Below are 26,299 nucleotides of genomic sequence, written 5' to 3' on the forward strand. Positions count from 1 at the left end.
TTTTAGGAAACATTTTTTTTTTTAATCTTTTCCATAAAAAATAAAAATTTTAAATAAAATATTAGATAATACCATTTAAGATTAAGATAAGACCATGATATAACTAAGTATGTAATTGATATCAAATTTCAGGGACTGGACTTATTAATTCTCAAACAGCGGAGGTTCTGCAATTACATTTGCTGTTAAAAGAACAGAAAGAAATGGCGGATGTTGAAAAGTTTCAGCGGGTCTCAGAGCTGTTCAAGTAAATAATTAAAGTAAAAAAAAAAAAAAAACCGAGGAGTTTTATGTAATTGGCAAATTTAAGTAGAAACAAAATGGGTAATGCGGTTTGTAACCTTGAAATGGACCGGGTCCGGGTCATTTAAGGTTCTAATCTAACTTTCTCTCGACTTTCTGTTACAAGGCCATTAAACCCTAACAATTCCCTCCACTCCATTCTTCTACTGCGATGCTCTGTTTGACCTGGAGAAAAACTTATTACTAGTAGAAATGAGCAGCTGGAGAAGTCTTCTTCTTCGAATAGGTGACAATTGCCCGGAGTACGGCACCAGTTCCGACCACAAAGAACACGTTGTCTGTATCCCACTTTCTCTCTCTCATTTCCTATACTCGCATTTGCAAAACCCTAGCCTACGCAGATTTTTTAAATTATGCTCTGCGTCTCTATTTAGGGACCCTTTTGGCTTCTAATGAGCTTTGTGTTATGAGCGTTTGTCAGTGTTGATTTTGGTTATTGGATTTTGCAGGAAACGTGTTTTGGTGTTATTAGGAGAGAGTTGGAGCACTCTACAAGCGAAATTTTACCTGTAAAGCTTACTCCTTTTACTTAACCTATTTTCATGAATTGTCATGTTTAAGTACCAGTTTATGTTTGTTAATATAACATGTATCTGTGCAAGTTTTAATGGCATTCACAGAATGAAATTATGAAAGCGTAATGTTTTAAGATTGTTATCGTACTGTTATTGTTTTAATTTTTTAGTGTTTTTCTGTTGAACTCTGATTGAAGAAAATGTTGTTTAATGCTTAACACTATTTTCTTTGATGCAGGATGATTTTACTGTTATTCACTTGATATCTTATTTACTTTATTTCTTTTGCTGACAGTTCCTTCTCCAGTGTGCTGAACAATTGCCTCACAAGATTCCTTTTTATGGGACATTGGTATTTGCTTTTACTTCTAGATGGTCTCTTTTCATCTACACGCTGATGATTCTTCTTTTATCACCTCACCTACTAATTCATGCAAAATAATGTGTGTGTATGGGAACACTCATGCAAGTACACATGAATATCTAGCTTTGTTTAGAAGGAAATAATGTTATTAGTCAACCCTTGGTTTCCTTTACATATGCAATGGAATCTGTTATATTTGGATCTTCAATGTGTATTTATATGTTTAACTGTTATGAGTTTCGGTATTTCTTTTCGATGAGATGGACTCTTTAGCTAGTGCTATAACTGGAACTGCAGGCATGGATCTAAAACTCTCATGGTGAATTACTTTAAGAGAATAGATAAATATTATTGCCTGGAAAGTAAAGAGTGCAAATTTAAGCAACCAAGCAAGGACTGCAGAGTTGGAAAATACTGGTTGGAAATTCCATGAAATTATACTGGGTTATCTTTTTGCCTGGAAGTCGATCATTTCTGAAAAATTTAAGAGTATGCTAGTGCTGCTTAAGCTTTAGTGACATGAATGTTTCTTACTGATTTAGGATTGAAAAGTTTAAAGATGATGATAATGCCTAAAAGTATACGGGGCACAAACCACCAAAAAAGAAAAGTAACTAGTTCATGTACTGCGTTAGATATTGCCACTATGTATTTTTTTTTTCTGAACAATTTATTAGTGGTTTCCTCCATTTGTATGTTTTAATACGGATGGAGCATGAAAGTCAATAACCAGAAGGAAGCATCACTATTATCACTCCTCAATAGATGTCAAAAGAATTTCCAAGATATTTAATATTTTTCTTGTTGATCTGCCTTGTCTTGAAGATAATTCTTTTCTTTACCAGCTAGGCATTTCTTTGTCATTCTACATATAAAGGAAACTATCAAATTTGGTCTGTTGGATGTTTGCTCCTTTTAATACTTGCTGTTTTGTGCATTGTTTAGTAAGCTGCCTGCTTTCACTGGGACTTTTCTCAAGGTATATTTTTTTCGTAGATATTACCAGCTTATTTCTTTTGCTCTCTATTTCTTTGTCTCTTCTTCTCAGGTTGGCTTATTGAACTTGGAAAATGAGGATTTTGTTAGGAAAATATTGGAGAATACTCAAACTAATCTCCAGGTGAGTACTCTCAGCCTGAATTGGTTGCATCAGTGAGGTTCCGATACTCGTTGCTTTTCTGCTTGCAGTCTTGCTAAATATTACATGTGTGAACCTGAGAAACAAATGAAGTATTAAAATCTAACATGTAAATATTCTATAGCTTGATGTTACATGTATGGTTCGTCTTACATGTCTGTCATACATTCAAATATTTATTCTTGCTACTATTTTGGCAATTTTTAATTGTGTTTTTTTGCCAGAATGACCTGGCACTGGCCTCCATGGGGCTCTGCTGGACTCATAATTTGGAAAGAATGATCTAATTGAACTTTGTATTGGCTCCATTCTACTATTATAGTATTTCTGTTGCCTAGTAGCTTGCAAACAAAGATGCAGTAATTGTTTCATGCAAGTTCATTTTTCTTACTGTAATAGTTATTATACAATATTTTGTTTCTATGTCTGTCTTTGAACTACGATTTTTTTACCTGATATTCACTTGAGCAAATTCAAAAACTCTTTCTTGTGTTAAGTATCATTGACTAAAGAAAATTATTTGCCGAAACATAAGGAATGAGAATGATTATAGTTTGTTTGAGTTTTAATCAAGCCAGTTTTAGGATTGTAATTGTGCTGATTCAATATAAATTCTTATTGATATATGTCATTATCAATAGGTATCTTACTAGTATAATTGCTATAACAGATAATTTCTTATTCTTAGTTGACTGTCTCATTCACTGTTTTACTGATGCACTACATGCTGACTTTCAGGATTCCTTGGATTCTGGAAATTGCGATAGGATTCGTATTTTGCTGCGCTTTATGACTGCAATGGTGCGTGGGTGCTGTAATTGTTATTGGGTCATTTGGGATTAATATATTGATTACAGGTTTAGGAAAAAGAAGAGTGTTAATGGAGAATTTAATACTTTATTTTCAAACAAGCTTTTGGAGAATCTTCTCCTTTTCTTTCTTTTTAATAGGAATACTTGGGATATAAAAGAAATTGGATGGAATGGATATTTTTAATTCATTTTATTTCTGTCCTTAATTTCAAGTGTTTAGATGTAGAACAACTGCTTATTTTACTGACTTATCCTAGTCTGGTAAATTAAACATGTTGTTATCTAACTTTTTACTAGTAAAAGGTGATGCTTTTGCAAATATTTTACTCAGCATTTCCAATTTTTTGTCTGCTGGATCTTTAACAGGAGTCTATTACTTCAGGCCAAAAATTGTATTCTGTTGTTGATAGTGATTTTTGTAATATGTCATCTTTTCTTTTTTGTTTGTAGATGTGCAGTAAAGTTCTCCAACCAGCTTCTCTGGTAGTTGTCTTTGAAACCTTGTTATCATCTGCTGCCACAACAGTGGATGAGGAGAAAGGCAACCCCTCTTGGCAAGCACGTGGAGATTTTTATGTAACTTGCATTTTATCCTGTCTTCCATGGGGTGGATCAGAACTTATTGAGGTAATTGTTCTCTCGGTGCTAAATGAATTTGTTTTTGATGAATTTCTGGGTAAATCATTTCTAATTAGTTAATTTAGACATCTCTTGCACCACAAGACATTTTTTTCTTTAAGAAAGTTTTTCTTTTATTTATTTTTAGTTTTATCTATAATGGGCATTATTCTGAAGTAGATTCTTCTGAGGATTAGGCACTTGTATATTTGTTTCACATTTATTTTATCTAAAAGAAAATGATAGAAATTATTGGAAAAGGAATTTTGGGGGTATCATAAGACTAATTATGATGATTGCAGGCCTTGTGAACTCTTACAAATCCAACAATTGCTTGGATCGCAGCTTGTATCCCATGCTTCTAGGACCTAAGACTCTTCTCTGCAGATTTATTCTGCGAATGTGATGATAAAAAAATCATTATCTTAAGTGGATATGCATCTGAATGAAATGATAAATTTGTACTCTTGACTTCTTAGAATTAATTAGAATGCAAAAGTTAATTTTGTGGGAAATTTGTGTGGTCTCCTTGAGAGGCCTCTGGCATTATATTTTGAGCTCATACCTGTCTTTCAGGGTGCATAAGAGCTGAATTGTGTTCTTCCTTTGCCTTGTTGTGAGACTGCTTAAGTTTTGAATTTACTCATAAATTCATGTTCCTGTTTCTAGATGTTTTTCTGTTGCATTTTAATTATTAATCTTCTCTCTTTTGTCGGTCCTTGCTAACTGGGCGTATATGGTATCTACATGTAGCAAGTGCCTGAGGAGATTGAAAGAGTCATGGTTGGAACTGAAGCCTACTTGAGCATTAGAAGACATAATTCAGACACTGGCCTGTCTTTTTTTGAGGATGATGATGAATCCGGAAAAGGCTTTACAGAAAAGGTACCATGTCAATTTAGTTTTATATGTTTTTTTGGGATTTTAATTTGTGCCCTACATTCAGAAAGCAAATGTGAATTTCAAAGGATTTAACTGCTTTATTGCCATATTAATTTGTTCTTATGTTATATAACATTTCTTATGCAACAGTCTCTTTTATGCTTTAAGCTAGATTTGTATTCCTTTATTCCTTTCTTAACATTCTCCATGGTTGTCCTTTTCAGGATTTCTTGGAAGATTTATGGGATAGGATACAGGTTCTTTCTAGCAATGGATGGAAACTTGACAGTGGTAACTATTTTAGCTCCTTCCTCCACCCCCACACCACACTGCACTACACCAAAACAGAAAATAGAACTTTGTATTTACTTGTGGTATTTTTCTAAAATGAAAATAGAAAATAGTTTTTTATGTTTTCAAAATTATATCTAAACTTTGAAAAACTTTTGAAGACAAGTTAAACATGTTTTCTATGTTTTTCTTTGTATAAAAAGTCACTTGTTTTCAAATGAAAACAAGGAGTTTTCACTTTATTTATTCCAAGTCTATCCTTTATACTTAAAATATTACCTAAATAGAAAATAAAAAGTTTTCTATAAAGTAAACATGTTTTACAAATTTTATAAATTTTCTATGAAAATTAAAAGTTTTCGTTCCTTAAAAACTAGAAAATGAAAAATAGAAAAGTTCTCTACAAATAAATAAACCCTAAGTTTTTATTTTGTGCGCCTTTTATCTATTTTTATCCTTAATCTCAATCATAAACATGATTAACTGAAAACTCAAAAAAAGAAAAAAGTTTTATTACTTCACATCACCCTATAAAATGGCCCTTATAGATTTCAATAGAAATAAAATGTAGTGGTTTTTAGTATTTGCCAATTTGCTGTCCAATGCAATGGATAGCATTGTCTGAACCCCAATGATATTCAGTACTAACAATTCGGACCGACACATAACTGTGGGATGCCTACTGCGTTATGGTTTGTCTCCTTTTTGTTTATTTGTTCTCCTCCCTTTTCTTTCTATATGGTAAATTAAGTGCAGCCTTGGTACAATTTTATGGGTGTACCACCTAGATCTGCAAAAGCAAAACTATTATCTTCAAAGGGAAGGTTGTTGAATCTTAACTATTCTTGGAGCTCATTACGATCTCTTATATCCTAGGACACCCTCTTATGTTATAAAATATTTGTTTTGACCTTACTTGAAAGCAAATGTAATGTGGAATGTCCTAATCACCTGTCTAAGTTTAATTACGAGTTTGAACCTTGCTTCAAAGGATATCATACATGCGAATGCACATATCCTTCCTCCCTTTCTTGCTCATCACTGAAGAGTGTTAGTTGTGTCGGTGGAAGCTTTATCTATGAAGATGGCTAATGGATGCATCTTTTTAGATTGTTAATTGATGGTTTACTACAATGAGAGTGAAGTTTTGTAAATATTCTTTTTATTGTTATTGTTCTAGACCAAAAAGTTTTTTATACTTTTTAGATTTATTCTTTTTGTGTTTAGTATGTGTTGTGATGATTATTTTTCCTTAATTTATTATTCATTATTTCATCCATGTGCCATGTTTTTCCCTGCTAGTTCCGAGACCTCATCTCTCATTTGAAGCTCAGCTGGTTGCTGGAAAGTCTCATGAGTTTGCGCCCATCAATGCTCCTGAGCAACCTGAGCCACTTCCACAGCTATCTGGAGTAGCTCATGGGAAACAGAAGCACAATGCGGAGTTGAAGTATCCCCAGCGGATACGCAGGCTTAATATATTTCCTGCAAATAAAACTGAGGTACTTTTCTATTTGCATTACTGATGCTCTTATCATATGTCAACATTTTCTTTTTTCATGTTTTTAAATGTTGCATTCTATCTGTTTTTAAAATACTTTAGCCTTATCCTTCATTCTCTACTCCCCTTTCTTTCTTTGTGGAATTAACTTAAAGTTTCTATAAATTTTTGTACTCTGCCATCATTATAATAAAGGATCCAATGGCCAAATGACAAGGATTTCTTTCAGAATAACATAAAAATTGTGACTGTCAGAATATATCAAGCACTCAGAGTATAAATTTTACAATATTTTATTTGAAATATGTTATTCTTTTCTAATTAATTATTTCCAGCTCCATAGCTCCACTTTTTACCATCTCACACTGCTTTTTAATGCTGCTGTAGGTCCTCTGAATCTTTTTTGTTCTTCTGATCTGCATTTGCACATATTCACTCTTCCTTTATGTAAACAGGATATGCAACCTATAGATCGCTTCATTGTGGAGGAGTATTTATTGGATGTGCTTTTGTTCCTCAATGGCTGGTTTGTATAGCAGCAACACCCGTCATCAGTGCATTATTTATTATTGTGTTTTTATCTGTTTCACTAAAATTAGAATTAAGAAAGAATTGTTCTCTCAATGAAATGCATTGATGAAGAACATCTACATAATAAAATGTGATGGATGATTGGCACATAGTGAGGGAATTTCTTTGGGGTTGTGCAGGATTAGTGTCACCTGAACTGCTATTTCAATGATACAACTTTATATGTGCTTTATATATTTCTGGTAGACAATCTTTTAGCTCAATATGTAATTGATGGATTTCTTTCTGTCCCCCTTTTTCTTTTATTGTTTGTGAGACTCCTCGGGTGTTGCTATTCAATACCAGATTGAGAACACAAGAAGTATTTGTTTAAACTTGAAAGGGCATAATATTTAGTGCATTTCACTTTGTTTAATTTCTGCTAACCTGTAAACTTTGCTCATGCTAAAGATACTTGTCTAATTTTGATTTGTGTAAACTGCCTTAACTTGATGTTATTATCCTGTTTGTTTTGCTACTTTTTCCAGTTTCTGTTCTTAGCTCATGGCTGTCAACCCCAAAATTTATTCTTATTCTCTAGTTGTTTTTGTTCCATTTTCTGTTTTTGCTCTAAGTTCTTTTCTCTTTCTTGGTTCATGCAAAGCTAGTCGAAAGGAATGTGCTTCATACATGGCTGGCCTGCCTGTGACCTTCCGCTACGAGTATCTGATGGCAGAAACCATTTTCTCTCAGGTAAAATCTAGCTGCCAATTGACTTTGGTTTTTACCATAAACTTTCAAAAGTTTGAAGTTTTTTTTAATCTCGTGATGCGGCTCTTGTTTCCTGTTTTAAATCATTCTGCTGCATCTTGGTGGTTTTTGTAAGCTACGAATTTAATTACCTCCAAACAATCTTGAATAGGTTTTAATGTCATGTCATTGCTATTTTCACCATTTTATGTTTTCATCTCTTTTCTCAACTCCTCGGTTAAATATTTACTGCATCCCAAGGTATTACAGTTTAGTGGAAGTGATCATGATTCTTTGGTATCTAAGACCATTTGGAACTCAGAAAAACTAGCTTATATAACGTTTTAAGAATAGAGCCTTGCATTTAGAATTTGTCCAATTGGAAATGAATTCATCCATTTAGAATATGTGTAACTTTACAGTATGCTCTTTATTTTGAGAGAGAATTAGAGGCCGGAAAGAGCGAGATGATTAGTTGATAGTGACCATGGAATATTATGGCCTTCACCAAACCTGGACAATTGTAGTTATGTAATTATATTAAATTCTAACATCTGGAAATAAGGTTAAAAATAACATATTTTTAAGTCTAATCTTCCTTTAGGTGTATTGTTATTGTGCATACAGTACCCATGGCCAGCAAAAGTCTTGAACTTATCGTGTACCTCTATACTATTTCATCTTTTATGCCTATGGTTATAAACACAGCTTAAGAAGTTTTTTGTTTGAGCTGATTTAACTTGCAATATCTCATGGCATTTACATTGCTCTTGCAGTTGCTTTTGTTACCTCAACCCCCGTTCAAGCCAACATATTATACATTGGTTATTATGGATCTTTGTAAGGTAATACTTTTAGTTTAATTATTTTTAACTCATTTCTCCTTGAACTTACAGCTTTAGTCTGTTAAGTAAGATTCTATCCTAATCAGTTTAGTTTTTTTTGTATAAAGAAAATTTTCTGATGATGAGATGATTTCTAGGCTCTTCCTGGGGCTTTTCCTGCAGTTGTAGCTGGTGCGGTTCGGGCACTTTTTGAGAAAATAGCTGATTTAGATATGGAGTGTCGCACGCGGCTCATTCTTTGGTTTTCACACCATCTGTAAGTCTTCTTAGTCTATGTGATTTATCATAGTGTATATGATGTTTTACAATGGCTTCATGTCATTGCAGGTCAAACTTTCAGTTTATTTGGCCATGGGAAGAATGGGCTTATGTCTTAGACCTTCCTAAGTGGGCTCCACAGCGTGTATTTGTTCAAGAGGTTTTGGAGAGAGAGATTCGTTTGTCATACTGGGACAAAGTTAAGCAGGTAATAAATGATGCTTTAGCTGTTACTATCTTTACAGGAAGTTTTGAGAGAGGCATTCATCTAGAATTTTGCCCTGTTAATAGTTCTTATATGCCCTATGTTTCTGAAATGTCAAATTCACCATCAACAATGTCTTTTTCGCCATCTCCTTCACTGCTTTCTCATTTATTCTTTCTCCACCATTTTCCTTGACTATTTGCTTTCTTAGGGCTTGCATCACCACTTTCACTTCTGCTTGTGTACATTTCCTTCCCACAAATCTATGCCCACGTGTTTTATTCCCCTCTTATAGGCTGCACTTGGTTTTTAGTCTCATTTCTTTTGGTTTAATAAGCATTCATACTTTTATTCTTTCTTCATATTAGCTTACTGATTGTATTTCCTTTGTTTTCTTTGTGAAACTTCATGCCGCATTAATGATATTTGAAATGTTCAATAACTGATCTCTGAGTTGTAATTGTATAAAGTACACAGAATCGGCCAACAAACTCTTTTGTCCTTGAAACTTATGGCTCAGGTGGCTGTTAGCCTTTTACCTGTTGACACATTTCTTGCTTTATCTGTCAATGTAGAGCATTGAGAATGCACCTGCTTTAGAGGAGTTACTTCCGCCAAAGGGTGTTCCAAACTTCAAGTACAGTACGGAAGATGGCAAAGAAAGAACTGAACAACATGCAGTTTCCGCGGAGCTCATCAACAAGGTTAAGGGAAGGCAAACTGCCAGAGAAATAATCTCATGGGTAGAAGAAAGTGTACTTCCCCATCATGGTTGGGAAGTTACCCTTACTGTGGTTGTGCAAACTTTTCTTGAAATTGGTTCTAAAAGCTTCACTCATCTGATCACTGTTTTGGAGAGATATGGCCAAGTCATAGCACGAATATGTCATGATCATGATAAGCAGTTCATGCTGATAGCTGAAGTGAGCTCCTATTGGAAGAATAATGGTCAAATGACAGCTATTGCAATTGATAGAATGATGGGTTATCGGCTTTTATCTAATTTGGCTATTGTAAAATGGGTCTTCTGTCCAACTAATATCGATCAATTTCATACATCTGATCGCCCATGGGAGGTACTTCACAATAGTTCTTTTTGCGTTGTAATGTATGCACTAAACTGCAATTGAAAATATATCAGCTCGTTGAAACTGCATGGCTTTTTTCTTTTCGCCTACCAGACAACTAGTTCAATACATAGAAATTGGAAATAAACTAAAAGCAGGTGTATTTGCTCCTCAATATAAAATTTTGTGCAGTTCTATTGTATTCGTGGATTCATGTTTGTTGTAGGAATAATACTTGCTTTTGTACTTTCTTGCTTCTTACCGAAGCAGATCAGAAATTGAAACTGCTATGGTTCCTATAGTCTTCCACAAATTGTCTTTGCTCTTTGTAAATTCTTACATGTTGATGCAATTGTGAAATTTATTAGAGGCTGTACAACATACCCAAATCGGGAAAATTGTCTTGTTACCTTCTATTCCCGCTTCTGTACTATCTTTCCTTAGCAAAACTACTATGGAATTTAAATATTAATCTGTTTGAACTTTCTAAAAAAAATTTCTTCCATGTTTCACTTTCCTACCTCCTTTTGTTTCGTTTGCAGGTTCTTAGAAATGCTATCAGTAAGACTTACAATCGCATATGTGATTTAAGGAAAGAGATATCATCTCTTAAGAATAGTGTAGTATCAGCAGAAGAAGCAGCAGCCAAGGCAAAAGCTGAGTTAGACGCTGCTGAATCAAAGCTTACTCTGGTTGATGGTGAACCTGTTCTTGGTGAGAACCCTGCAAGGATGAAGCGCTTAACATCAAATGCTGAAAAAACAAAAGAAGAGGAGGTCTCTGCGCGTGACTCTTTGGAGGCTAAGGAGGCCCTTCTTGCTCGAGCCCTTGATGAAAATGAGGTAATTGGCATACATTTTCTCTTGCTTTAAGTGTTAATTAGGTGCTTGGATATCATGATATTTGATCTTATGAAGATAATGAAGCATGTATGTCATCTCAGTTGGTCTGTAGTTTGAAATTTTTGTGGGAACATGTGATCTTTCTTGATTTGGTTAATGTCAATGTAGGAAAGTACTGTAGTACTTCATGATAAATAGATATAAATGTATGGTTCTGCTGCATGGTCTGTGGTGATGAGGCCTTTATTTTTCCAATTGGCACATTAAAGGGGCATCTGTGCTGTTGTTACTCAATAGTTCTGCTTATTAGGTTTGCCCTGTGAGCTCTGTGTCTTACCTTGCTTTTTTCTTTTTATCTGCTTTATGAATAGTAATTGGCATACACCTGACACATTGGTCAATAGTCTATTGGGTTTTACTTTTTCACTTGTCTAATCTAGCCTTGTGTTAATGTGTCCATAATTGTTGCTTAAATCCTGTATCTGAGGTGTTCTAGAATACTAGTCCGAGAAAAAAGGTTTTCACTTTGGGCTTCACTTGCTCGTGGAATGAAATAATTTTTCTTTTGCATGTCTTCATGTTTTTCAGACCTCAATGCCCGAAGGTCATGCTTACACTCAAGTGCAGAAACTATAAAAAGCAGACTTAAATCCCCATTTTCCGCATGTTATTTGCTTGTCCTGACAATGGTTGTCATGTGTAGGCATTGTTCACCTCCTTGTACAAGAACTTCTCAAATGTGCTGATTGAACGCCTGCCTGATGCATCTAAAATTCAAACCTTACGGGGACTAAAATCAATTCATGGTGACGAAATGGTTGTTGACCTTGATGAATCATCAGAAATGGATGTAGATAATGAGAATGGAAGACCCAAAAAAAGGTTAGCTGTTGCTCCCACCCGTTTTCAATCTTCTTCTTTCTTTCTTTTTTCTGTCTTGCCTTGTTTTATTCTTTTCTCTTTCCTTATTTGTTTTTGTTTTGCTCTCGTTTGCTTCTTAGTTTGTGTGTGTTTGCTTTTCTTTTGCTGCCATTGAAATTTTTATTTTATGCTATCCAATTTAGTTGTGCATTAACCATGTTGCTCCTGAGCTCTAGCAGTCAATCCAATGGTGAGAAGTCGAGCTATGTCTATAATATAGGTGAAAAGGAGCAGTGGTGTTTGTCAACTCTTGGCTATGTGAAGGCCTTTTCAAGGCAGTATGCCTCCGAGGTAAATACCATCATATCACACAACGTGTGCACGAAGTGGCAATGAGTAAATGTCATCATACACAACGTGTGCACTAAGTGGCAATCGCTTTCCCAGGGCGTGCCTGCTTAACTGATATTAATCAAAGTCTATTAAACTTTTCCGAAGTGGACCTCATATAATTAGAGTTTCTATAGCTTACTTGTTTACACTTATTCTGGCCTTAGAACCCTATCTGAAATGCTGGGGATTGCATAGTCTTATTCTGTTCTACCTGCCTGCATTGCATGATGGAGATTAGTGTTTCCAAACATTCATTAATGTGTTGTGTCGTAACAGATATGGTCTCACATCGAGAAGTTAGATGCAGAGGTATTCACTGAAAATGCACATCCTCTGTTCTTGAAAGCAGTTTACTCTGGTTTGCGGCGGCCAATCATTGACGCGTAATGGACCTAAATTTACTTTGTAACCTTTTCATGTTACATCGAACATCTCTCTTTAATACTCAAAATTTTTGTCAATATGTATGTATGGACAAAGAAAGCAAGGAATAGCATATTAATCTTTAGGATGAGCTTCTAACTTTCTTCCTTTTCTCTAAAAAGCTTTTTCATTCATGTATAAACTATGGTTCTTCAATAGAATTCAGTTGCTAACGAAGTCTTTTGGAATCATTTGTACTTTACTTTTTATGATAGAATTAACTTTCTATCATATACATTTATAGAGGTAAAAAATCATTACAGGTGAAATATCTAAAGAAAGATTGTTTGTGAATAGGGAAAAAGTATTAGTTAAGGATCTGTTTGTTTTGCAGAAATATATTTTGGAAAAAAAGTTGAATAGGAGCATTTCTTAGGTGAAAGGGAGGATTTAGTCATTTTTAGGGAAATAATTTCCCATTTCGAAAGGGGAAGTTACTTATCGGACTTTTAAAACATTAAAACAAAAACTAGCAAATTATGTGTTATTTAATATGTCAACTGACAATCACCTCTGGTAATTTTTGGTGGCCAGCGACGGAAATTGACCGATATCAAAAAAGCTTTTAAACTTTACTATTTTGTTGTATTTTTTATAATTAATTAAAAATTAAAATAGGATTTTTAAAGTTTATATATTGACTGCCATTTTGATAGAAAAGAAAAATACATTTTAGGTTATGTCAAACACTAAAAGATAATTTTTCTTGTGAATTTTAGGGACAAGTAGTCGTTTGATTCACAAAAATGGAAACAAAAAATAAGGGTTTGTTTGGTTTATAAAAGATATGATAAAATTGATATATAATTTTTGAAATTGGAATGGAATTGCTCAATCAATAGCAATTGCCGATTTTTCCTTCTTTTTTTTTTTCATAAATGAAAAATTCATTCCCACCAGCATCAAACAAGTGAAATAATGTTTTATTACTTGATTCAAAAAGTTCTCACAAATGCCAAAATATTTAGTATCTACATAAATATTATTTTTATGTATTTATTTATATAAATATTATTATTTTTTAACTACAATTAAATATTATTATTAATGTTAACGATAAATAAATTTAATTTTCATTCCATACTCAACCAAACAATATATAAAACAAGATAATTTTATTCATTTTTTTATTTCTATTCTTATTTTTATTTTCAATCTTGAACCAAACGTGTACTAAATTGCTTTTATAAAAGACGTTTCTTCAAATAATATTTTTCAAAAATAATATGTACAAAACATATGAATAAATTAAATATTAAGGAAATAATAATCGTTTTTTAATAAAGCAAAAGAATAAAAAGGGAGAGTATTTTAGGTTTGAAAAAAGTAAAAAAGTGCAATCTACTTTAGTGCTTTTGTATTTAAGGGATTTTGGTTTTTTTCATGACAAAGAAATATCATGTGATTTAGTATTTTTACATTTTTGCTAGCTTACAAATTTATATCTTTAAATTTCTATAATTTAATATTAATTTAACACTTATTTTTAATAAAATTACTTATTAAGTGATTTAGAATATAACTAACTACATTAAATTTATATTAAAAGTAATATATTTTTTAATCTTATTAAGAATAAAAGTAATAATTCTTAAAATAAAATTATAATATTTTTAGGAGTATTATGATAATTGATTTGGTGGTAAATCACCTATAAAATAATTTTATTATTAAAAATAAATATTACATAAATATTAAATTATAAAAATTTAAGAATTTTAATTTAGAAGATGATAAAAATATAAAAAAAAACTAAGTTATAGGTATTTTTTATCACAAATAATTTACAGTGTTTTAAGTGAAAGCATCCGACATCGAGAGTGTATATCTCTGTGTACTTTTCTCTTAAAGTTTTACGGAGAGGAGAGAAAAGTTTGTGCCTTTGAATAGTTGTCACATTCTTCGACCTTTGTTGTTGACATCACGCTCTGAAGCAACTCCCTACTATTGATTCAAGTTCGATTTGAATTCTAGTTTCCTATTTTATTAACTTACACATTTTGTTAGATAATTTGTAAAATCGTAAATATTTTCAAGAGATGCATGACTATATTGAGGATGATTCTGTTAAGGTTGCCAGAAGTACTCTAATAGGATGATGGTGTGATCTCCGAACAACTTCTACTTAGAATGCTCGTAATCTTTTTTTTTTCTTTAATTTAGGTGTGCAAGTTATATGTTGTTATTTTTATAATTAGGTTGAAAGGAAAAGAAAGAAAAGTAAGAAATCAAACAAAAGGGCAAAGAAAGTGTATTCTTGATTGAGCATGTGAATCTGATACTTCGGTGTTTTTATTATTCTTTCTACATGTTAGATAAGACTTTTAGATTGACATTTTGATGGTAACATGTTTGTCTAATTCTTTTATATGAATTTTTCAAGCAATTATGTTCAAGTGTTATTTAGTAACAACAAAGCTGTAAAAGATTGTCAGGTTATCGACTTAAAAAAGAACTCAAGCACTGTTGAATACTATTTTGTCGGTAAGAACAATAACTTGATTACTTATCAAATTTTCAATGGCTAGCAAACTCACGATGCGATAGCAACAAGCATCGAGAGTTTGTCAGACAGAAAACGAAAACATGAAGAGGTTAAACATTTTGTAAACAAGTCTGCAAACTGTAAGGAAGAAGAAACAAAAGGCAATGTCAAGGTGCCATTCTGAAGGTGATGACGAGTAATATAACAGTCGATTTCGATATGCTTGGTCCGTTCATGAAAGACCCAATTATGTGCAATCTGAATAACACTCTTATTATCACAATGTAAAGGAGTTGGTTGCCGCAGAAAAATACCCATATCAGCAATAAACCATCGCAACCAAACTATTTCACAAGTAGTGGAAGCCATAGCGCGATGTTCAGCCTCCATTGAGGATCGAGAAATGAAGACTTGCTTCTTACTTTTCCAAAAGATAAGAGAATCGCCTAGAAAAATACAAAATCCAGTAGTTGATTTGCGATCAATGGGATCACTGTCCCAATCAGCATCAGAGTAAGCACATAACTCTAAAGATGAAGTAGATGAAAATAAGAGAGTCTGAAACTGAACGCCGCAGAGGTTTCTCAAAATGCGAAGAACAGCAGCCCAATAAATTGTAGTAGGAGAAGTAACAAACTGACTAACTATATGAACAGTTTATGCGATATCAGGACGAGTGATAGTAAGATAAACCAGACTTCCAACAACAGTCCGATATAGACTCGGATCTGGCAGTGGAGAACCATCAGAAGCAGAATAACGAGCGTTGAGCTCAATCGGAGTATCAACAGTCTTATTATCACAAAGGCGAGCACACTCAAAAATATCAGAAATATACTTAGATTGAGAAAGAATATACCCTTTTGAAGAGGAAGCAACTTCAATATCCAAGAAGTAACGATGGGGACCCAAGTCCTTCATAGCAAAAAAACGAGTTAGTTCGGAGTTCAACATACTAATCCCAACAACATCATCACCTGTAATAATCATACCATCAACATATAGAGAAAGCAAATTTCGGCCAGCTGAAGTAAATTTGACAAACAGTGTAGAGTCATGGTTGCTAGGATGAAAACCAAGTGAAGTAATCACGGTAGAGAACTTCTCAAACCAGGCGCGAGGAGCCTATTTGATACTATAAAGAGTCTTCCTAAGTTTGCAAACTTCACCAAGATGATGATCAAGACCAGGATGAGGAATCATATAAACTTCTTCGTGAAGGTCACCATTCAAAAAAACATTTTTAACATCCATTTGAGCTATATCACAATGACGAACAGAAGCAACAACAATAAGAGTTCGAGTTGTAGTCATTTTAGCAAAGGGAGCAAAAGTCTCCTCATAATCCAGACCATTTTCCTAAGAATAACCCTTAGCCAATAGACGAGTTTTATACCTTTCAATAGACTTATCAGACTTAGTTTTAATCTTATAGACCCAACGAGAATCAATAGTACGTTTACCTGCAGGAAGGGACACTAAATCCCAAGTATGGGTTTGATGAAGAGTAGTTAGCTCCTCAGCCGTAGCACGCTGCCAAAGTGGATCAAGAATTGCTTCTTTGAGAGATAAAGGCTCAGAAAGACGATGAATAAAAGCTATAAAAGAGATAAATGAACTGGAATAACAAGAATAATCAAAATCATGTTGTTTAGTGGACTTATGATTTCATACAGGATGGCGAGGTTCGATAGTATCCGCAGTCTCAGAAGATGATTGGGAAAGATTATAGTAGAAGAGCCAATAGAAGTCTTAGGAATGCCAGCAGAGGGTAGCTCATCAATATCAGTAGCAAAAGGGTCAATGTGGATAAGATCAAACATAGATATACTGTGAGGACGGTCATAAATTGCAAAATAAGGAATATGTTATTGCAAAACAACATGACGAGAAACATATAACTTATGACTGACTATGTCAAAACAACAATACCCTTTTTGACCTGCACCATAACCAAAAAAAACATATATAGTAGATCGAGATGTTAACTTGTTGCGTTCAACATGAGGAAGAAGAACATAACATGTAGAACCAAAGACACAAAGAGAAGAATAATCTAAAGGACGACCATACAATCTTTCATAGGGAGACAAGCTAGAATTATGAGAAATAGGAATTCTGTTAATTAAATAAACAAAAGTAAGAATTCCCTCACCCCAGAATTCACTAGGTATGCTAGCAGACAACAAAAGTGATCGTGCAATCTCAAGAATGTGTCTATGTTTTTTTTCAGCAACTCCATTTTGTTCAGGTGTATTAGTGCAAGAAGTTTGGTAAATTGTACCATCTAAAGTAAGTAGGTCCTTAAAAGCATGAGAAGTATACTCTCATCCCAAGTCACATCTAAAACATTTAATAATAGCTGAATGTTGGGTTTTTACAAGAGATCGAAATTATTATAAATGCCAAAAAAGTCTGAACGACGTTTCATAAGATAAACCCAACAATAACAAGTGCAATCATCAATAAAAGATACATAATAGTGAGAATCCCCCTTTTGTAGAAACAAGAAAGGGTCGCCATACATCAGAATAAATAAGATTAAAAGAAGCAATAGATATAGTAGTGCTTTTAGGAAAAGGCAATGCAGTACACTTTGCTAGTTTACAACCACTGCAATAAGAAATATCATGAGTTTTCAAATTTTCTAAAGCTCCTGTAGAAACTAAAAATTGCAAACGAGACACAAAGACATAACCAAGGCGTGAATGCCACAAATAAAACACAGACGAAAGATAAAAAATTCACACCAGGAACAGCTGCCGCAGTATGAGAAATTTTGAGCCGATCCAATACATAAAGCCCTCCTTCTCTATGGCTGATCCCAATCACCTCCTGAGAATTTAGATCCTGAACAGAACATGCAGAAGAAGAAAAAGAGACTGAGCATCTAGTATCACATATCTGACCAACATAAGCAAAATTCAAAGCAAGACTAAGAATGTGATAGACATTAGATAAAGACAAAGAACGCATATTGACTGAACCAACACCTCGTAATGGTATAGGTGTACCACTAGCACTCATAACATGAATTGAAAATTTAGGGGTTAGGGAAGTAAATAATGACAAATTAGGTGACATATGGTTTGAAGCACCAGAGTCTAAAATCCAGGAGGAAGGGGATATACCTGAAGGACTAGATGACAAATCTAATTGAGAGGAAGCTGACATGGCATGAGGCTGAGATGCAAGGAATTGCTGAAGCTGCTCAATCATTGATGGATACAAGGAGGAGGTTGACAGTGCATTGTGAGGACAAGGTAGAAGAGGAGGTCCATTGTGGAGAGTCGGTGGTCGATAGGACCACTGATGAGATTGTTGTTGCTGCTGCTGCTTTTCTCTGTCCAATTTCAGACACTAAGATTTCCAATGACCTAATTGCTTACAGAACCCGCATTCATCACGAGCAACAGATCCATATGGTCTGAACTGAGACTTAAAATTTGATCGAGGAGGCATGGCAAAAACAGATGGAGTAGACGCTGAAAGAACCTCTTTTACAACCGACGACTTAAGACGAGTTTCTTCAGCTAAAAGCTCATTAACAATAGAGTCAACAGAAGACAGTGGATGACGATGCAGAATAGACCTGCAAAGTCCCTCAAACTCATCACGAAGGGCTATTAAAAACTGTATCAGTCTCTGCTCCTCTCTTCGTGCAATATAAGCCCTAAAGGCTCGTAATTCAGCAGATTCTGTGAGAGCCAATTGATCCCACAAATCTATCATAGCATCATAAAATTCCTGAATACTCATATTTTTCTACTGAAGAGCACGAATTTCAGATTCCAACTGGTACTGTTTTGCAAAATTAGATTATGTGTACAGTCTAGCTAGACGATCTCAAACCTCTTTAGTTGTCTCATATTTTACTAACTTGCTACCTATCGAATACTTAACGGAATTATTGATCCAAGTAATAATTTTTGAATTATCTACCTCCCATTTATCTAATAAAGCCACATAGTCAGTCACAGTGTCATCTTGAGGCTTAACAGAAGCACCCGAAACATATCCCCATTTTTGTAAAATTTTTCCTCACATAACTCCAATATGCATAATTTTTATCATCTAATTGAACACTAACTGCTTGAAGCAAATCATCTTTAACTTTAGCCATAACGGAAAAAAAAAAGAATCTAACAGAAATCAACAATGATCAATTACTCAATAAGATCAATAAATCTGCTTTACAAATTCATGGGTTGAAAAGGTTTTTATTTAACGCAATAACATTTATCAACATTAAGACTCATAATCTCTCTACTATCCCTAAAGCAAAATAATTGTCAAAGCAGGCCAAAACAAAGGAAAAAATCCAACCTTTACCACCGACGAATTAGGCGCTGCCCATCCTCCATAATATAGCTCCCATAAATAATTAGAACCATGTGTCCATCAACTATTCAAATTCATTTGGCCCATGTGTCCATTAACTATTCAAGTTCATTTGGCCCACGATCCCAAAATAGATGAAAATAACTGAATCCAAAAATAGTGCTTCCTAAAGCAAGTTCATTTGGCCCATTGCCTTTGTCACCCCACAGCCTGCACGATCCTCGTCCATTGCTTGATTTTACTGTTTCTTCTTCTTTCTTCTTTTCAATCACAGCGTTTCTTCTCTCAAACCCTAACAATGGCGGCACCAGCAGTAGCGGCAGCGGCAGCGGCAGCAGACATATACTGAGTTCCTTGCACCAGCAGACATATACGGCAGCAGCAACAACTGAGTCCGTCCAGTGTTTCGGCCGCAAGAAAACCGCCGTCGCCGTAACCCACTGAAAGCGCCACTATACTGCTGCTAGTTTTGCAAACTCTCAAAACCGTCTGAGAGGCAAAGATTTAGTATCAACTTCAAGCAGAACGTCACCGTTCTGCAAACAACAATTTGAGGCAGTAAGCTAAAAGAGCACATGCTAAGTATCAGAGTTCTCGTTGCAAAATATTGGCTCTGATACCATAATAAGATTGAAAGTAAAATATATTGAAGAGGGCTAAATAGACATCATCAAAGGAAGAACATTAAACCTTAAAACAAAGAAAAAGGATATTTATACTCTAATATAAAGAAAAAGAAAAGACTATACTACCCTTATAATAATTATTGAATTACAGTATTTAATAATTAAAACCGTAGTCTTCACTTCTCATTTTCTTGTTACTATGAATCCCATAATCCAGATTACTTGCTCCATCCTTTAAGAAAATCTGCATTGGATCGTAAGAGGAGCTAGTTTGATCTATGGAAAGATCCCATTCCTTCTCATCTTTGGCATACACTGGATTGAACCCAGAATTTTTCACCTTAAAACTGTTTGCACCAGGCAACATTACCTTATATTCATCCTCAGTGTAACATGCAAACTCAAATATGGCAGTGCACGAGTTCTTCCTTAGCTGCTCGTATCTTTCCTCAGTCAAGATATAAATACAACTTGTGTTCCAAAGGAAAACATGATCTGTCTCAAACTCGAACTGGTTCCCCCATTCTCCTATCTCCTTGGAGGTGAACTCTAGGCTGTCACCGTACTCATTTTCAATGCGACAATCGCACTGAAAGGTGAAACCGTCTTGGTAATGACGATTCTCCAATTCAATAACAGCACAAAACGTGAATCCTACTAACTTGTTATTATGCCATTTGGAAGGCAACAGGGTGGTTACTGAAGCTCCTGTGTTTTGATACCTGAAGCACTCTGGAATTTCACTTCCTGGAAAACAAACAACAGGAGAGACCAGTATCTCTTCATAACTCTGAAAAAAAAAATTAAAAAAAAAAAAAAAAAACATCAGTGAATGAGTGTACTAATAGGAAAATAATAGGTGCTTTTGAATTCAACAAGAGCAAAGCGAGATACGTACAGTGAGAAGTTCCAGTACTGCAGTCGCTAAATGTTGAGTTTTGAGCAATGCACTTTCAACAATATTGCTACGCGCATTCTTCTCCAAGCTCACGCAATTAGCAAATGTGAATCCATATTTATCATCCGGAGATTGTTCTTGTGATTCTTGAAATTGAATCAATGGACTTGATACTGTCTTCAGGGATGTACAATTATGTGCAACAAGAACTCTTATTCGTTGAGGAAGCTCTGGCAAAGCCTTAAGTCTTTTGCAGTAGGATATATCAAGGACTTCTAGCCATGAAAGTTGTCTAATAGTTGCAGGTATTCTCATAAAATTGTTTCCCTTTAGAAGTAGAACCTGCAATGATGATAAGTAGCCTAGGCTGCCAGGGACTTTCACAATTCCGCTGTAGCTTAGAACAAGGTCCCTCAAGGAACTGCAACCAGATAAAGAAGGCAATTTGCTAAGTTTTGTGCAGTGATTAAGATAAACATCTTGCAGGCGCTTCAGCTCACGAATACTGCTAGGGATACTTCTAAGTCTTCTAAGGCCGCAGAGATAAAGCTTTTCTAGGCATTTGAGCTCACCAATGCTGAATGGGAGACTTCCAAGCATCGGGCATTGGCTCAAATTCAACTCAACGAGTGAAGAGAGACATCCAATAGATGGGGGTAATTCTTTTATCTCCGTCACCGCCAGGTTCAACTTAACAAGCGAAGTGAGGCATCCGATTGATGAGGGCAATGCTGTTAATGTACTTTTCTCCAGATTGAACTCAACAAGTGAAGAGAGTTGTCCAAGTGATGAGGGCAACTCTTCTATGTCAACCACTGCAATGTTCAGTTTCACCAATGAAGAAAGACACCCGATTGATGATGGCAGTTCTTTTATCGAACTTTCTTTGAGATTCAATTCAACTAGTGAAGATAAATTCCCAATTGATGAAGGCAGTTCTTTTATTTCTGTATCTTTCAGATTCAATTTGGTAAGCGACACAAGAGACCCTATTGATGATGGCAGTTCTTCTATTGCAGTGTGTCCTACATTCAAGTATTTAATATTCCCCACAACGTCTGGAAAATTCTTGAGACTGGAGCACCATGAGAGGTCAAGATTATCAAGAGAATTCAAATGAATGCTGCCTGGCAGACTTTTAAGGTCTTCACAGTGGTCCAGAGACAAGAGTCTTAGCTTGTCTAGATACTGAACAGAAGATGGCCACTCTTCCAGTCCAGTTCCATCCAAATGCAGTTCTTCTATCTCCCCTGAAATTTCTGGAAACTTCTTAAGGTTTGAGCAGCTAGAAAGATTAAGAGTCTTAAGATACTTCAAAGGAATGAGGCTTGGAAGACTCTGCAGCTCTTTGCAATTAGACAAGCTAAGACAGACAAGCTTGCGGAGGCACTGAATGGAAGATGGAATCTCAAGTAAACTTGTGCAGTTATTAAGAATTATCTTTTCTAAGTTCGAAGCTGAAGAAAGATCTGGAAGTGTTACCAGGAGCTCAGAATCATGAAGATCAAGCAGCTTTAACTTTTGAAGATGCTGTGACAAAAGCGAATTGACACAACGATTTTAAGAAATATGAACGCATTGCCAATTCGTTGGATTCAAAGGAAATAATAGTAAAGCATACCTTAACTCCAGTCCAGAGTTCTTTAACTTGGCTAAAAGGCATGTTAAGTTCAACCAGGTTCTCCATTGAAAAATTAGACGGCAACGATTCCCATGGATATCCATGCCAATGGAGAAAACATAGCTTGTTAGGAAGAGATTGAAGACCATCACGTGAGTCCAGTGTAGATTCTGATACAAAGCCAGTAGGATTTTTCCATGACAAGAAGCTGTTGTGATAGAATTTGAGCAATCTCAGATTCCACATTTTTGAAAAGGCTACAGAACTTAAGTCTACTTTCTCAATTTTGGAGATGTCCAGAAAGATGCCTTCAGTTGCAAAAGTCCCCTAACAATAAAGAGGAGAGAAGGAATTTAGCGATAATCTTGTATATCATATCAAGACTTTCCTTAGACCTAACTTCTAAAAATATCAGTGATTCTAGTTCTTACCCTGTTCCCTGTTAATACATGATGGATACTTTCAGGAGTCCACAATCTGCTATTTTTTCCAGGATTTTCACTTGATTCTTTCTGGACAATATGCTGACCCATTTCTTGTAGCAAATCATGCATATCTAACTTATTATCTATAATAGCTATCAGACTCTTATCAACTAGACGACTTATTCCAATGCTTGGGAAAAAATCACAACCATCAAGAATAGTTGTAACATAATCTACGTCAGCACCTTTAAAGAAACAAGCAATATCAAGGAAAATATCCTTATCTACCCATTCCAATTCATCATAACTTATTTTCAACACCTTCTGAATTTCCAGATTCGAAGATTCTTCTAGTTTCTCTAAGGTACTTGTCCATTCCTCCCTTTGCTTGCTGTATAGGAAAGAAGCCAAAACATTAAGAGCTAAAGGGACACCTTTAGTATAGTTTACAACCCTTTTCGACAACTCTATATAACCTTCTACAGGATGATTTTGTTTGAACACTTTGAAGCTGAGTAGCTGAAGAGCTTCACAGTAATTCAATCCCTTTACCTCATATATTCTGTCAGCTGCATTAACAAGCACTTGCTTATCTCTGCTTGTTATAATTACCCTACTTCCTGAACCAAACCAACTATGGTCTCCAGCTAAAGTTGTCAATTGTTCTACATTACTAACATCATCAAGAACAATAAGGATCCTTTTCCGTCGCAGTCTATTCAAAATGAACCTAGGTAATATGCTTCTCATTCCCAAGTGTAAATTTTCCTCCTCTAAAATGTTTGAAAGAATTTCATCTCGTAAACGAACCACTGTCCGTTTCTCTGATTCTTCCCTAACATTTGCGACAAAATAAGCAGCTTCAAATTCGTTAGAGATCTGAGTAAACAAAGCTTTGGCGGTGGTTGTCTTACCAATACCACCCATTCCCCAGATTCCTACAAAGAGAACATTTGTTGTGAACTCCATGTCTAACAATGTTTGAATTTGCTCAACGCGTGAATCAATTCCTACTAAGCCATTTATATCACTGAAGGACATCTGACTCCATGCCTTTAAAATGGCACCAGAAACTTCCTCAGTTAACTTGTGATCATCAGGCCTAGCAAACATGATAAACAGAACGTCAAGCTGAATTGATAAGTAAGACCCAAAGCAAGTTATTAAAGTTTTAGTATCTAACAATTTCCAGGTATATATATGCAGACCAGTATCAAGAAATAGATGGAAAGAAAATGATTGCGAACAAATACTGATGGAACAGAAAAAAATATACTAATGAATGAGCAAACAGATAACTTTATTGGAATAGAAATTCTAAGAGAAAGCTTCAGAATTTATAGCAGGTCAATGAATTACCAGTCCCGAGAATTCCAGCCATCAATCAAGGCCACTTTGGTTAGAGCTACTCTCCATCTCTGCGCCTTCTCTACCATGGAATCATCTTTTTCATACTCGGCCAAAACTTGTGCAAAGCTACCTGTTTGATCTTTGACTTGCAAGGGATCCACATCATGAAAAATGGGAAAAACAGATTGACCCTTTATTTCTTTGCATTCAATGATCTTTACAAGCTCATCTAAACACCAACTTGAAGAAGCATAGTTTTGTGATATGACAACCACTGCAATTTTTGACCCTTCAATGGCCTTCAAGAGGTCCAATGGAATTGGTTTCCCACTCTCAGGTTTTCCATCATGTTTGAAGCATAGAAGTCCTTTGTGTTCCAGGTGTTTATAGAGATTACGAACAAAAGACCTGCAGGTATCTTCTATCCTAACGCTGAAGAAAACATGGTAGTGATTCGAAGAAGAGGAAGGGAAGGTTTTGCCAACTTTAGAAGCCATGTTCATGTTCATATTCAGGAACAATTAAGAGAATTGGATCAAATAACAGGAGTCGAAAAACTAGAACTTGGTTTTCTTAGCCCATTCTTGTCAGTTAGTTAATGCCATTTTTATATTGGCATTTGGAAAATTTTTTTTTTTTTTTTTTAAGGAATTCACTGGACTACAATGTCATAGACTGGCGATGCTCAGCCAATCACTGAAGAAAATATCTACATACGGAAAAGTAGAAGCACTTTTGAGCGCTTTGATGCTACGAGAATTAAATTCTGACTGCTGTATCATACAAGGAAAGTCAAATCATGGAAGCTGTCATCCATATGCTTTCGGGTAAATACACAGTCAACTATTTGATAAACAATAGGAGCCGATGCCATAGCCCATTGGTGGTTTATTTTCTCGCAAAGACTTCAAGTTTCAAGTATTGCTGGTTGGACCAGCCCCATGTGGTGTATGCTGTAGCATTTTTATTCTTCTTGCAATTTAGGTTTAGCTTTCTTCTTTATAGAACAGTACTGTACATTTTATTATTTAAAATTAATAAATATGTATAATCAATCTATGAATTTGGTGCTAATATATAAGTATTTTCTTAATAATAATAATTTTTTTTTTTTTTTTTTTCGATAACTATAATAGTGATCACATTTGTTGCACGAGGTTGGTTTCCTTGATTCTTGTCTTCTTCAGAGACTTGAAGGTTTGGATTGGGCTCTGAAACCCGTTCATTATGGGCTGGCTTCTCTTTGGGTAATAAAAATCTGAGGGCCTTTTCGGTGCGGAACATAATTCATTTAAATGCATCAGCTCAAAGTTACATTATTGCCTTTCTCTCGCTATTGTCTTTATTTAAAAAGGGTGAAAAATCGATTTGGCATATTTTCTTTCTTATAATGCATGTGACATGACTTAACTTATTATTCCATCCTCCTGCTTATGCTTTTGACTCATAACATTTAACCCATATTTTTTTCTTCTTTTTCTTTTTCTTTTCTATAATTTAAATCCAAATTTCACAAAGTGCATCCCATGTGATCCAACAAATTGATGTTTTTTTGCCCCCCTTTCTTCTCTAATTCTTTCTATTATTTCCTTTTGCACTTAATTCTTTTTCTGATAATTAATTTTATAAAACTGTATTTTATTTGAGCAGCGTGCATGAAATTTTATTGAATTATTTATTATTTTATTTTATTTTTATACCATAATTAGTATGTTATTCTATGTTTCTTATTAGTTATTTGGTTTTACTTTAATAAATTACAAAATAAATTATGTCTGTTTAAATACCAGACTATTATTTCTAATTTAGATTAGGATTATATTATATTAATAATGAAATAAAATACATACATACATCCTCATTCCACCTGATAATTATTATCTTTCCATAATTATAACATTTCACGTGCATGTCGTGGAGTTTTAGCAATAACGGTCCTAATCAAAGCCTCTATATAACAATCTGAAATTTTTTA

At 34.7% G+C, this 26,299-nt stretch overlaps 2 protein-coding genes across 23 annotated transcripts; one reads left to right on the forward strand and one right to left on the reverse strand.

Annotated features, from left to right (window-relative positions):
• Positions 1-205: 205 nt before the first annotated feature.
• LOC8274339 (nuclear cap-binding protein subunit 1) lies at positions 206-12,755 on the forward strand. 2 transcript variants are annotated; one of them, XM_048372842.1, is made up of 19 exons: positions 206-579; positions 753-812; positions 1,114-1,170; positions 2,231-2,302; positions 3,059-3,121; positions 3,583-3,759; positions 4,504-4,635; positions 4,857-4,923; positions 6,226-6,425; positions 6,880-6,950; positions 7,603-7,687; positions 8,461-8,529; positions 8,667-8,785; positions 8,857-8,995; positions 9,568-10,068; positions 10,602-10,901; positions 11,605-11,783; positions 11,999-12,113; positions 12,432-12,755. In XM_048372842.1, the coding sequence occupies exons 1-19, from the start codon at positions 496-498 to the stop codon at positions 12,540-12,542; spliced, it is 2,601 nt and encodes an 866-aa protein (XP_048228799.1). In that variant the 5' UTR covers positions 206-495; the 3' UTR covers positions 12,543-12,755. The 2 variants fall into 2 exon arrangements, with proteins under 2 accessions (XP_048228799.1, XP_015571307.1); XM_015715821.3 differs by having other exon boundaries at positions 211-579; positions 12,002-12,113.
• A 2,057-nt stretch (positions 12,756-14,812) lies between these two features.
• On the reverse strand, positions 14,813-25,709 carry LOC8274338 (disease resistance protein RPV1). Of its 21 annotated transcripts, none has more exons than XM_048372794.1 (10): positions 24,334-25,709; positions 22,981-24,076; positions 22,550-22,876; positions 20,929-22,458; positions 20,157-20,820; positions 18,195-19,940; positions 17,814-17,913; positions 16,527-16,596; positions 15,923-15,978; positions 14,813-15,509 (listed from the first exon to the last, which is right to left on the reverse strand). In XM_048372794.1, the coding sequence occupies exons 1-5, from the start codon at positions 24,831-24,833 to the stop codon at positions 20,185-20,187; spliced, it is 4,089 nt and encodes a 1,362-aa protein (XP_048228751.1). In that variant the 5' UTR covers positions 24,834-25,709; the 3' UTR covers positions 14,813-15,509; positions 15,923-15,978; positions 16,527-16,596; positions 17,814-17,913; positions 18,195-19,940; positions 20,157-20,184. The 21 variants fall into 21 exon arrangements, 20 of the variants coding, with proteins under 20 accessions (XP_048228751.1, XP_048228748.1, XP_048228752.1 ...); XM_048372791.1 differs by having other exon boundaries at positions 16,738-17,913; XM_048372795.1 differs by lacking the exon at positions 16,527-16,596.
• Positions 25,710-26,299: the final 590 nt, after the last annotated feature.

This window comes from Ricinus communis, chromosome 4 (assembly GCF_019578655.1).
Source record: "Ricinus communis isolate WT05 ecotype wild-type chromosome 4, ASM1957865v1, whole genome shotgun sequence".
Taxonomy (NCBI): Eukaryota; Viridiplantae; Streptophyta; class Magnoliopsida; order Malpighiales; family Euphorbiaceae; genus Ricinus; species Ricinus communis.